This window comes from Misgurnus anguillicaudatus, chromosome 2, assembly GCF_027580225.2.
Source record: "Misgurnus anguillicaudatus chromosome 2, ASM2758022v2, whole genome shotgun sequence".
Classification (NCBI taxonomy): Eukaryota; Metazoa; Chordata; class Actinopteri; order Cypriniformes; family Cobitidae; genus Misgurnus; species Misgurnus anguillicaudatus.
Genome location: NC_073338.2, coordinates 35132340 through 35145947, shown reverse-complemented (window position 1 = coordinate 35145947; position 13608 = coordinate 35132340). Strand labels below are relative to the sequence as shown.

The 13608-nt window shown below is 36.7% G+C and overlaps 1 protein-coding gene across 3 annotated transcripts; it reads right to left on the bottom strand.

Moving 5' to 3' along the window:
• Positions 1–1157: 1157 nt before the first annotated feature.
• ipo13a (importin 13a) lies at positions 1158–13608 on the bottom strand. Of its 3 annotated transcripts, XM_073854327.1 has the most exons (20): positions 13027–13203; positions 11271–11396; positions 10565–11181; positions 10091–10231; positions 9787–9925; positions 8725–8894; positions 8364–8484; positions 8113–8260; positions 7800–7981; positions 7693–7719; positions 6559–6693; positions 5245–5463; positions 5028–5165; positions 4841–4937; positions 4642–4694; positions 4151–4217; positions 2348–2410; positions 1993–2078; positions 1482–1663; positions 1158–1362 (listed from the first exon to the last, which is right to left on the bottom strand). In XM_073854327.1, exons 1-20 carry the CDS (start codon positions 13072–13074, stop codon positions 1266–1268), a joined length of 2856 nt encoding a protein of 951 aa, XP_073710428.1. In that variant the 5' UTR covers positions 13075–13203; the 3' UTR covers positions 1158–1265. The 3 variants fall into 3 exon arrangements, with proteins under 3 accessions (XP_073710428.1, XP_073710425.1, XP_073710415.1); XM_073854324.1 differs by lacking the exons at positions 1158–1362; positions 1482–1663; positions 1993–2078 and adding an exon at positions 13537–13608 and having other exon boundaries at positions 2291–2410; positions 13027–13116; XM_073854314.1 differs by lacking the exons at positions 1158–1362; positions 1482–1663; positions 1993–2078 and adding an exon at positions 13211–13277 and having other exon boundaries at positions 2291–2410; positions 13027–13116.

Here is a 13608-nt window from a genome sequence, read left to right as displayed (position 1 = left end):
CATCTAGATTAATTTATGTATTACCGATGTAGTCCAACATTTGAGTATTTGGAGGGACACTTCACTTTTTTTTTTAAATATGCTCATTTTCCAGCTCCTCTAGAGTTAAACATTTGATTTTGACAGTTTTGGAATCCATTCAGCTGATCTCCGGGTCTGGCTGTACCACTTTTAGCATAGCTTAGCATAATCCATTGAATCTGATTAGACCATTAGCATTGCAGTAAAAATAATAACCAAAGAGTTTCTATATTTTTCCTATTTAAAACTTGACTCTTCTGTGGTTGCATCGTGTACTGGACCGACGGAAATTAAAAGTTGCGGTTTTCTGGGCTGATATGGTTAGGAACTATACTATCATTATGGTGTACTAATCAAGGACTTTGCTGCTGTAACATGGCTAGAATGAGGGTATGGTTTCTGGCCATATCGGCCTAGAGAATCGCGGCTTTTACTTTTCTGTCGGCCTTGGTGGACGATGTGGCTGCGGAGGAGTCAAGTTTTAAATGGGAAGATGTCGAAACTCTTTGGTTATTTTTTGGCGTGATGCTAGTGGTCTGATCAGATTCGGTGGATTGTGCTAAGCTATGCTAAAAGCGGTAGCGCCAGACCCGGAGATCAGCTGAATGGATTTCAAAACGGTAGGAATCAAATGTTTTGCTCTAGGGGAGCTGGAAAATGAGCATATTTTCAAAAAAAGTGGAGTACTGTCCCTTTAAGTTCTACATTTTGTTTGTAGTAGTTTGTCAGGTGTGTCTTACTCCAGATCATATTATACGTTAATAAAATACATTCTTCAAATCGGCTTAATCACGGCCTTAGGCCATTCGGAAATTCCGGTTTGTTGGGAGACTCCATGAAAAGTCTGATAAAAAATGCTAATTTGATGCTAACTGAAAATATGTCAAATGTGCTCTGGTTTTTGAACCATATATCTTTGCAGTTAGAGTGATTTTTTGTGATTTACTGTTTTCTACATAAATTAAAGAACATTCTGTAAAAATATTACCTTGGTATAATATTGACTAAGACCATATCAAAGACTGAAATCAAACTTTGAAGCACCTAATCTCATAATTACATTATGAGACTTTAGCCTGAATTTCACAAGGGTCGCATATAAAATCCAACCCAACGATTTCAATTATTCACTATAATGTGTTCTCAATATGTCTTTATTTTATTCAAAATAGTGCAGTCTTGTTAGAAGGTAAATGTATTTTAAAAATATTAATACAATACTAAATCCAAGGTAAACTGGATCTTCAGTAATCTGCTGCATACTCCGTGCCCTGTAGTCCCCGACTTGACAGACCGAACTTCTTCACAATGTCCTTCACCTGATGCTTGTTCACTTGTTCCCTGTGTGAATGGGTGAATAAAATAACAGATGTAAAGTGTTCATTATGTGCAAAATATTTGGTTGGCAATCCCTCTATTTTCTGCCTAGCCTGCATACAGGTATAATCTCAAGGCTCTACCCGAGGATCTGCTGACAGAACTGCTCTTTGTGCTCAACGGTGAGATGTGAGCTTGGAAAGCCGGGAGGCAGAAGAACCTCTCTGAGCCACAGAGAGAGCACGCCGGGACAATTACAGCTCATTGAAAATAAGACCTCGGCAAAGTCCTCGATCAAACTCCGTGGAGACTGACCCCCAACACCCTGGATTTAAAAATAAAATATCTATTATAAGTGCGTTACTAACGTTTATCTTTGTGTTTTCTTAGGGTTGCAAGTTCCTGTTTCTCTCAAAAATGGAGTAAATTATGTAAATGAATTGAAAATAGATATTTTAATCAATCCTGATAGATGCAAGTAGATCTTATTTGCATTGACTTTTCTGTTCCATCAATTGGACTGCATGATAAATAATTTTGAACCCAAAAGATCTGTGTACACAAGTGATTCCTATATTTTGTACATCATTACTACATTTTATGTTTTTTATATTTGTTTTAATTAGCAGACATATGTGAGTAATGGGGTCTGACCTCCAGTAAGGTTTGAAGGAGCAGCTTTCCATCCTCTTCTAGCACCTTCCTCACAGCTGGGATATCCTCACAATGAGAGACCAACTCTGTAAAAACATTAAGATATGTGAGCATGTCTGTGAAACACCGCAAAAGTCATTTTTGTAATGTACGTAAAATCATCCTACATAATATAAGGAACTTTCTGTGAAAATATCAATTGGATAGGGTCACATATAAATAGACAGAATATAGCAGAACAATAGAGTTCATTGTTGGATTGGTACATCAAGTGTAGTGGAAGATAAACTTCATCTTTATTATTTAAATGTGTATATTTACAGTTCAGCTACAATGAACAATGTTTTTGTTGGACTTACAAAAAGCGAACAGGTTGCCTTTAGTGTTGGAGTCTCAGGGAATTTGAATGACAAGATTCCTATAAAGTGAAAAAGTGTTAATATGAGTCTGATTATGTTTACTAATCTCAAATTTGTATAAGAATAAATCAATACTATGTATATCAGAGGTGCCCAAAGTTGGCCCGCAATAATCTTTAATTTGGCCCGTCATGCCACATGAGATACGTAAAAAGGATAAACGTCTTTGATGTAGATGTTCATATTTCCAATTAAACATTTTCTAAAATTTAAAATTTTTGTTTTATTTGTACATTACAAAAATGTCAATTGAAATTAAATGCAAGGAATGAAAGTAAATACATTTTTTAATGTACATGCATACTTGAAGGTGTATAGCATGCGTCACGAAACTGAACGAACTGAATGGAGAGGTCAAGGCAGTGGCACACAGACAAAAGGAAATTAAAAAATTATTTGGCAAAATAATTTCAACAGTTACCTTTGAAAATAAAACTGCATTATTTATGCATAAACAGAGTAATGTTTGCTTATTACAGAAGGATCCTACCTTAGATCCTCACGTGCAGAATGTTTTTATTATTGTGTTTTTTTATGTTTAATCATTTATTTACAGAATCATCATAATCATTTTATAATCATTAGTTATTATCCATTTAATTATTATATTTGATTATTTAATATTATTTTATTATTATCAATTTCATTATTATTATTTTTATTATTACATTATTGTTTATTAATTCATTTATTCATTATTGTTTTTATTCATTTATTCATTCATTATTATATTTCTATATTTTATTATATCATTCATTAATTCATTGTATTTCTATATTTTATATGTCTCTTGGTGGTTCAGTTTCACATTTGGGAAGTTTCATAGAGCTGTTCTGTCTGTGTGTAAACAAGATAGATAAAGAGAATGTTTATGGAAGCCCAAGGCCGATGCAGCTGAGCAAGTTTGGATATAACCGTGCATGCTGTATTCCTGGGGTGGACGAGGTTTGAACATTGAGACATATGCAACTGAAACTATTGTCCATCAATAAAACTCTGTTCTATTTTATCATATAAAACCTCCATCTCACGCCTCTGTTTACGACTCTGTTTATGCTCTCCTCTAGCAACGATTGATTGGCCTTATATCTGACAAATACTTTAACAAAGTAAATGTATATTTTCTGACGTGATCTGGTGTCCGGGGCTGGATCGTTTTTTATTTGTCTGTGGTGTGGAGACCAGATCTAACATTACGAAATTATAAATAAGAAGAATCAGGGCAACTTTAATTTGAATATAACAGCCAGTGTTGGGGAAAGTTACTTTAAAAGTAATACATTACAATATTAAGTTACTCCCCAAAAAAGTAACTAATTGTGTTACTTAGTTACTTTTCATGGAAAGTAATGCTTACGTTACTTTTGCGTTACTTTTTCTTACTTGGCTGAGGCTTGATCTCTTCTATGTTTATACGTTCAGTTTAGTGCAGTACATTGTTTTTTTTTACATCAAATTAATTAAACTGAAAAGTAACTTGCATTACTTTAAAAAAAGTAACTCAAATATTAATGTGTACATTTTTAAGTAATGCGTAACTTTACTCGTTACTTCAGTAAAGTAATATTATTACATAATGCACGTTACTTGTATTGCGTTACCCCCAACACTGATAACAGCAACATTTACATTCGGCCCAGGGCCCTCAGTCAGGTTTGATTTTTGACCCTTGGTAGGAAAACGTTTGGGCACCCCTGATGTAGATCTTTCAGAACATTGCTGTTTCATGTTACCCTTACCACAGTAGAAAACAGCATTAATATCAAGATTTTCTGTAAGATAAAGGTCAGGTTTTCTTCGCAAAACCTGCAAAGGCATCATAAAATCATTACAGTACAGAAGAGAATCATGAGAAGCTTTTTCAGATGGTTAAAACTGTTACTATACTGGTCCCAGACTAAAATGCTTTTTTGAGCTGCCTTAATTTAAAAACACCTTGTACTATCTTAACAAATATCAGTGCCATTGTTTTTTTCTCGATATGCTCACCACTTTGTTTTATGTAACGTTTGTTTGTATAAACTACTTAAAAGTCCTAATATAACTAGGCATAGTCATGGTTTAATCTAAACCTGTTTGTTTTTTGTTTGTATTATATAGCTATTGTAACAGTTTCCATATAAGTGTAAATTTATGTAAATATATGCAGACTGGTGCTAGGTGATGCAAGACGAGGAAATGTTTTTTTGCAACTACAAATAACAAATTGCAACTGAAAATAAGCCCAGACCTGAGTGTGAAGCTGCATAAATGACTCCACCACATCTGGATGATCCCTCGAACCTATGACAACATTCACAATTATATTCTATATAAATTGATGCATAAATATTTAGTAATTGAACAAAAAAATGGATGATGATGACGATGAAGATAAAAATATTTTTGGGTATTGCCTTCAAAATTTTAGAATTATTCTAATCTCTTACCAAGCTGAAAAATAGACATGGTAATGTTGGTGATGAGCTCCAACAGAGCGATGATTGGAGAAAAGAGATCCTTCTCACAGACAAATGTGTGAACTAACTACAGGAAAAATGAGAAGCATACACAAAATATTTTAAACACAATAATATTTGGAAATGTATTAAAGATGCACACGTCTTATCATCTTACCTGTCGTGTGAGGTCCAAAGCAGAGGACTGTGGGTTGGCACTGAACAGCTGACCAATGAGCTCACATAGCTGTGCCACCAGGGGTGAGAAGTCATGAATGAGGGTCTTCAGTGATTTTTCAAACACAGCACACACTGCCTGAGTTGAAGCAAGAGAAGTAAATCTCTTATACACACACATCCAGTATACAGTATATATAGCTTATACAAACACTGACCTCTACCACCTCTGCTTCATTAAGCCACTTGCTGACAATGATTTGGATCAAAGGAAAAGTCTGCTGAAGAACAAGCACCACCGGGTTGTCACGTGGCTGTATCTGGCTAGTTCTCATGACGTCCAATGTTTCATTTTGCTGATTTAAGTCAAATGTGGAGAAGAGACTGGACAGCAGGCCAAGGATGTGAACAATAGGACACTTGTTAGTAGAGCTGGGCTAAATCAGAGAGACCGAGCGAACAGAAAAAAGATTAGAAATATTGTGTTTCAACTTTCATAATGTTACAGTAAGTTCTTGTTGAACAAGAAATGGGATCCAGTCTGTGAAAACCCAGCTCAGCAAAGTAATTTTGTACTTAACTGTTTTCTATATAAAATTCTCCTACATAATATAAAGATCATTCTGTAAAATATAACCTTGATATTGATCAAATATGTCATGTCAAAGATTAAAATCAATGTGAAATCAATAAATAAAATCAAACTTTGATGCTCCTAATCTCTCATAATTAGATTATTATTAGATCATCACAAATAAAAAAGCTTTAAAGGGGACATTTCACAAGACTTTATTAAAGCAACACTAAAGAACTCTGGCTCTTTGCTCCCCCTACAGGTTAGAAGCGTAATTGTTCATTACCACTGTCGTAAATACTGCAGCATAGCTGGCTCTGATTGGATTGTAGGTCTGCCGTAAAGCAAGTTTTTGTAGTTTTCACTCGAACTACAGGACCGCTACCCGACGGTTGGAAACTTCTTTAGTGCGGTTTTGGCCGATAGAGGGCTGCAAAGCGAATGTGAAAGTGCCATTCACCCTGTTTTGTGTGGATGAACCACTGAAACTTTTTTGGAAACGTTATTTTAAGGTAAAAAAACTTTTTGCTGTTGCTTTAAGATGTCAAAAAAATGCTTTGAAGTTTTAGATCAAAATACCCCACATAAAATTTATTATAGCATGTTAAAATTGCCACTTTTTAGAGTGTCCTTAAAAATGCAAATGAGCTGATCTCTGCACTAAATGGCAGTGCCGTGGTTGGATAGTGCTGATTAAGGGGAGACAAATTTCAATTACCTATTTTTTCACATGTTTGCAGAGAATAGTTTACCAAAACTAAGTTACTGGGTTGATCTTTTTCATGTTTTCTAGGTTGATACAAGCACTGGGGACCCAATTATAGCACTTAAACATGAAAAAAGTCAGATTTTTATGATATGTCCCCTTTAAAGCTTCTGTTGTTATTACGTTGTTACCTGTATCACTTTTGTTTTGTGCAATGCAAAAGTGGAAATGTTGAAAATAAATGTCTCTTACCGGCTCACTGGCCAGTTTTTCCAGCTGTTGGATGTGAGGTGTGACCAGAGAGAGAAGCTTCCCTGGAATCTCTTCACTGGACAGGGATGACAGCAGGTAACCCAACCCTTGCATCAACCACATACACTGAGGGCTCTGTAGAAAAAAAAACATTTCAAAATTTTAAAACTTACATCCAACAATATATAAATGTTTTAGGTTTTTGTATGTGTATTCATAATCATTAATAGATCAACAACGTAGATGGTTTCAGCAGCAACAACATAAACAAACTTAACTTACAGTAGTTTATTTCTGACATCAAGTGACACAAATGACAAGTGACACAAATGACAAGTAAATTACCTAACTACAGCGGGGAAAATAAGTATTTTGACACATTTCCACCAGATGTAGCCATCAAGCCAAAAATTTAATTCATACAAAGAAATCAGAACATTTAAGTATACAAGTTGAGTCATAATAAATAAAGTGAAATGACACAGGGAATAAGTATTGAACACACTTTATTTAATACTTTGTAGAAAAGCCTTTGTTGGTGATTACCAGGGCCAGATGGAATCTGCTGACTTTTTTTGCATTCTCTGTGAAAATTTTTTGGAAAAATCTGCGGAATTGTGCGGAATGATTTTAAATGTTTTTAGAAGATATTAGAGAATTAAAGCTATAAATATTACAAAATTGCATCCAAAATAATTAGTTTTTAAAGGCTTACAATGAAAATGAATACACCAAACCAATAAGTCCTCTGAATTAAACTGGACCAACATGAACCAGATAATGTGCATGTCAAGATAAAATTATATTTTGTATATAAAATGACATATATTATTGTTTATAGTGTTATATATTATAGCAGAATAAAAAAGCTTGTGTTAATATGCCTGGCTGCCAAACCTCTCCGCACGGGTGTGATTGATGCTCGTCGTCTCCGCTCATCTTTAGCAAACCAAAACATTTTATTTTCAACAAGCTATTTGTTTCAGAGATCAGTTTAGCCACTAGTCAGACTGATAAATAAATACAGACCAGAAGTTTACTTCGGTTCCGGAGCATAATCACGGCAACATGCGTGCATTCAATGAAACCGTCTATATCATTGTTTTTATCATATGTTATCCAAAACCCACTTACTTTATGGATGTCTTTGACAAGCACTGCCTGCAATAAAAAAAACACTATAGTCAGTATCATTGTCTGCTATACTGTAGCTGCGGTACTATTACTATTACAAATTGTACCTGTGAGACGGTCAAGATGTCATCAGCATGAGGATGCAGGTCATGTCGACACTCCCTGCAGATTCTCTTTAGAGCTGAGACACAAGACACTGATAGATCAGGGTTGGGCAGAGCGTGTAAAACCACAGGCAGAACGCTCGACAACATGACTGAATGATCAGCCAACCACTCAGCCAAAGAACCTAGCAGACAACAAAGAAAGAAAACAGTACTACTATGAAGTTTGACTGAAAAACAGAATAGTTTTACATAAATAAATACCCTTATAAAGAATGTATTTATTGATTCACATTCTTTTAAGATCATATCGTACCTATGGTGAACATGATGGTCTCAGCCAGCTGAATACTGTTGCCTCTTATTAATGGAATCAGACCGATCAGTCCTGGAATGACGTCTGAGTAATTTACATCTACTGTCTCAGCAATAGACTGAAAGCCAAACAGCAGAGCCTCTATATCCTGCCATGACAGTGAGAGAGACATGCCATAAATATATTATTCAATATATACATGATTATATTATTTTTTCATTTAAAGGAGAGAGGGTAATATTAGGACTGACCTGCCATTGGGATGGGTGTGCTGTATCCGTCAGCAGAGCACCTAACTTATCATACAGGTTTCTGAGAAGCTCTGGGCCCAAAAGCTCATACACATACATCAAAGTATCTGAGATGTCAACCCTGAAATACATTTTAAACATATTACACAACAAATAAAAAATTGAATAAGACTGAATGGGAATGATCTCAGAGGTTGGCTGTTACTTTTCACCAAATACGAGTCTTACATTAAAAGCAATATCAAGGGATCAGAATATCATACAGATCAACATATTGGTTGGGCTTGTTTTAACCTGGGCCAGTAAGCAATCACCCAGGACCGACCTAAAAAACTCTCTCATCATTTGCACTTCAATTAACCTGTAGGTCCTGAACTGCTCCTTGTCATCTGCAGACCATGTGACGTAGTCCTCATCTTTAGGAAAACAAGCCTTCTGCATAAGAACATCTACTAGCTGGAAGTACACAGGTCTGTAGATCTGCATATAGAGAGTCTGCCTCTCAGAATCTAATGATGTAATTTCATCCTGAAATACAAAGCAAACAAGACCAACAAATATAATACAGCATACACAAAACTTCACATCTGTTTCCATTAGGCCAATGTAATAAGGGAATAAAATGTTCCTGTAGCTCAACAGGTAGATCACTGTGCTTGCAAAACTTAAAGGGACATTCCACTTTTTTTGAAAATATGCAAATTTCCCAGCTTCCCTAGAGTTAAACATTAGATTTTTACCGTTTTGGAATCCATTCAGCTGATCTCCGGGTCTGGTGGTACCACTTTTAGCATAGCTTAGCATAATACATTGAATCTGATTAGACCATTAGCATCGCGCTAAAAAATAACCAAAGAGTTTAAAAAATTTTCCTATTTAAAACTTGACTCTTCTGCCAAAAATAATCCCCTTAGTAACTTTCAATAGCAGGGGACTATTTTCGGACAGTGCGTAATATCACTATGCCTACTGCAGCCATGTTACGGCAGCAAAGTCCTTGACTAGTACGCCAGAATGAGAGTATAGTTCCTAGCCATATCTGCCTAGAAAATCTGAACTTTTTCGTTGGTCTTAGTACAGGATGTAACTACACAAGAGTCAAGTTTTAAATAGGAAAAATATTGAAGCTCTTTTGTTATTTTTTAACGTGATGCTAATGGTCTAATCAGATTCAATGGATTATGCTAAGCTATGCTAAAAGTGGTACCGCCAGACCCAGAGATCAGCTGAATGGATTCCAAAACGGTAAAAATCAAATGTTTAACTCTAGGGGAGCTTTTTTTTTCAAAAAAGAGGAGTGTCACTTTAAGTTCAAGATTTAACTTCACATACTAATAAAATATGTCTAGTAATCACTTTGAATATAAATGCATGAACATCAGACTGAAGTTAAGTTATCCATGACAGGATTTCTTTCATCCTGTAGCGTGTACCAGAATGTTAGTGTAAGAGAGCTGGACGTCTCATCCACAGGATAGTGTCCAGGTATCCCGGTACAGGACAGAATCATGTTCACCAAAGCCTGAAAGCACTGCCAGTGGTCCACCTGCTCCAGAAGAGTCCTGAGGATTTCAGACGGAAATGAAAATGGTTTCGTCAAATATTTAAGGCCTTGGGCAGTTAAATGATGTATTAGCCTGCTCACAGACCCAGACCATTTTACCGAAAATCATAAAAGGCGGTTATTAATGAGAAATTAATGACATATATAAGTCATAATGTCTAACCTGCAGTGAGTCTCTCCCAAAGCGACAGCAATGCGACAGATTCCATGTGAGGTCTCCATGTCTCCATCCTGCACAGCTTTCTTTAGCTGCTCCTGAAGAGCAAGCACCTGCGGCACCATCTTCAACAGACTGTCTGCAAACCTTCACATATACACGTACACACCTCAGTCAGTGTACCAGGATGAGCTATAAGGCATTGAAAGTTTCTTTTCTGGTGTTTTTTGTAGCACAGTTGGTAGAGCATTATGTTAGGTTTAGATTCCCAGGGAAGTCATATAGTGATGAGAAAGTCCTTTACTGCACTGTAAGTCACTTTGGATAAAAGAATATGTACCTTATAATCAAATGTAAACATGATTATATTACACTACACCATTCAAGTGGGCCTTGTACTTAGGGCCTCAGACTGTCAGAGACCTGATGATTACATCATCGTCTATTTGACCCATTTGTCCAATCAGCAATGTATCTCACCTCTGACAATCAGGCTGTGAGATGATGCTGACGATGGTCTCCACAGCCGTGTCAAAGAGCTCAGACTCTTTCAGCAAGGTAAAGCAACTCTGCAAAAGCCCCTCGCTGTCTTTTAAAGCAATGTCCAAAGTGAGCCAAGAAGACACGCACCTCAGCACCCGCTCTTTAACCTGACCGGGTGCGTCCACCCTCTGTATTAACTGCTGAAGTAGGGGACAGACCAAGCTCCATTGCCCTCCAAGGGCGCCTCTCAGCTGGGAACGGCGAGAGGCTGTTATACGGGTGGTTTGAAGCTCCTCGGGCAGAACAGCAAGGACTTCTAGAAGAGCGAGGCATCGGGTTTGACCGTCAGCCTCGGTCACACCCTCTCCTGTTTGGAAAGCACATAGCAGATCTGGGATTGCAGTTGGCCACGTTTCTGGTAAAATATGGAGGACCAAGGAGGCCAGAGCAACACAGAGTCTGGTAAGCACCAGCTTGGGCCCTGAGGCGAACTGGCCAACCTGGGCGATGAGCTGCGAGCGGAGGGAGTCCAAGTGACCAGCCGGTAGGTCAGACCAATATCGGGAGATTTTAACATGTAATGTGCTGGCTCCAAAGAACTGTATCTCAGGAACCTAAAATAAAGGTAATTTGAAAACAAATAATGTTCAGAACAAACTTGGCTTAAGTGCCCAAATACTTTATGGGACACTGTGCTCATTACCTTGTCTGGAAGGAGTAAAGCCCAGCAGAAGTGCCATGCTTGTGGTGATGCCTGGGCCTGTGTCAGCCACTTCTGGGCCACATTCTTCTGGTTCATATTAGGGTCATAATAGAGCTGCTGAAGAGCCTAAATACCATCAAGAAGATCAAAGTTTATTTTCTTTATACTGTAGCAATATGCACATACCTTATTCTATACAAAAAATAACAGCGTTAAATGCACAGATTACATTTTGGCTGCTCACAAAATGCATAGATAAAACACACAGTACACAATGGGTGAGGCATAAAATAACCCAGCTACCAGACCCCCACATGCTGATGGTTATTATTAGAACAGCATGGCTTACTGAGGTTATCAAGTTACTTTTCACTTTCAACAGCTTTTATATTGTCTTCACAAGCCGACTAACACCTAGAAACTGTGAATCAGGGCTCTGTGAGTGGAATTATGGGAAGATGGAGGAAGACTGTCAGAGAGACAGCAGTATAGGCCACTGTTTACCATCAGACCAGACTTAAACTGATGAAATTTACTTTTATTGAATTAGCTTGACCAGAATCAGCAGCTTTACACCAGGGCTAAAACAAAATGCTAAAATAAAGCAATAAGCCCCAAGAAGCAGTGGGTTATCAGTGCATTTTATAACAGCTAAGGGGCGTTGTAAGGCACGACGCGAAGCGGAGACATTTATCTGACTGTATATCGCCATAATTGTGCAAATGTAGAAAAATAAAAAAATTATTAAAGACTGTGGTGTTTATTTTCATCCATCAGTACGTAGCAACATTGGCGCAGTGATACTTATGTAATGCGGTCTGAACCGTGGGGTTACCGGGGTATTTTATCAAGGCTTAGAACGCGTTTCAACCAATCAGAATGAAGAACCAGAACGAGCCGTTTTATAACATTAATTTTAACTTAGGTGTTAAAAAGTAATTTTAGAAAAAAAGAGAAAAACAAATTAACCATCATCATATATTAATTTTGCATTGTTGCAAAGCAGCTATGCAGAAAATACATTTTAGAAAAAACATTAGAGATGTAAAAACAGTATAGAAAAACAAAAGAGAAACGAAAAGATATAAAACAGGAAAACTATAAAATACATAGAATATGGTATTAATGAATATTATGGGTGTGAAATTCTAACTAAATAACTTAGAAAGTTGGTAAAAAAATTTTTTTAAGGTTTATTAAATAATAAAAAAAAGGTTTTTAATTAGTTAAATAATAACCCACATGAAACATACCATAGTGTACTATACTATTTACTAAATTTTTTTTAAACTTTAGTAAATTGTAATGTATTATAATATTTATACTATAGTATTCTGAAGAATAGTAAATTCAATTGAAAAACTGTAGAATACTTTATTATTTACTATAGTATGGTTACATTGTAGGATTTTTAGTACAGCTTACTATCCCTTACGAAAATTAACCATGTTTTTTGTGATAAAAGTGTAGTAACCTCATGTATAACTATTAGCAAAACCATGGTTTTCCTACAGTCACCATGGTTTAGCAATGGTTTTTGAAAAATATGGTTGTCAAAATCATGGTTATTTGTGGTAACCATGGTTTTACTACAGTAACCATGTTTTTTGTTTTGTTTTAACTGTAGTAAACCATGGTTAATTTTAGGGATAGTAAATACTACAGTATTTTTTCATGTGGGTAAAGGTTAATCAAATGTCAATTATCGTAATACGCCAACCGTTATTACGATAATTTATTATAATATATTACTCACCCTTTCGACTGCCTCCACAGTAAACTCCTCTGCACTTACTGACTCCATAGTCAGTCCTCATAAGTTCCTGTTTAATCCTCCTCGTGTGTTCTATAACAACCAGAATATGTAAAAGACTGTTGACAGTGCTTCCTCATGTCATTTGTATGTTTGTGCAAGGGTCAGATCTAACGGGACGGCGCACCAAATACATGTGGGTAGCACAAAATAACAGGTGTGCCCGCCTTCAGCGAGCGCTGCGCAGACCGATAATCATATGGCATTAAGGCATCGCGAGACCAAGTCGAAACATCCGTGTCTCGCGATATTTAATGTCATACGCCGGTCGGTCCGAAATGAATTCGCACACACACCAACAGCTGACGGATCTGTGAACGTCACTCCATCATAAGCGACTGTAATGACTCAGATACATCCAAAAACGATTGATCACGGTCGGCTCCACACGACCCAACAACTATCGCTCTATATATAAACAAGCTGCCATTTTCACTATGCTGTAGTGCTTACGTCTCGGAGCAGTCAACCACACCCCGTATGTCTCGAGATATTTTTAGCGCTGATGATGTCCGCTGTCATCTA

Bases quoted from the DNA above. Each gene is read 5' to 3' on its own strand.
- ipo13a (XM_073854327.1), bottom strand. From the start codon at position 13,074: ATGGAGTCAGTAAGTGCAGAGGAGTTTACTGTGGAGGCAGTCGAAAGG. The intron at 10,232-10,564 runs GTGAGATACATT...GTATATGTGAAG, and splicing joins TCACAGCCTGATTGTCAGAG to GTTTGCAGACAGTCTGTTGA. The intron at 4,938-5,027 runs GTAAGATGATAA...TTTTTCCTGTAG, and splicing joins CTTTGGACCTCACACGACAG to TTAGTTCACACATTTGTCTG.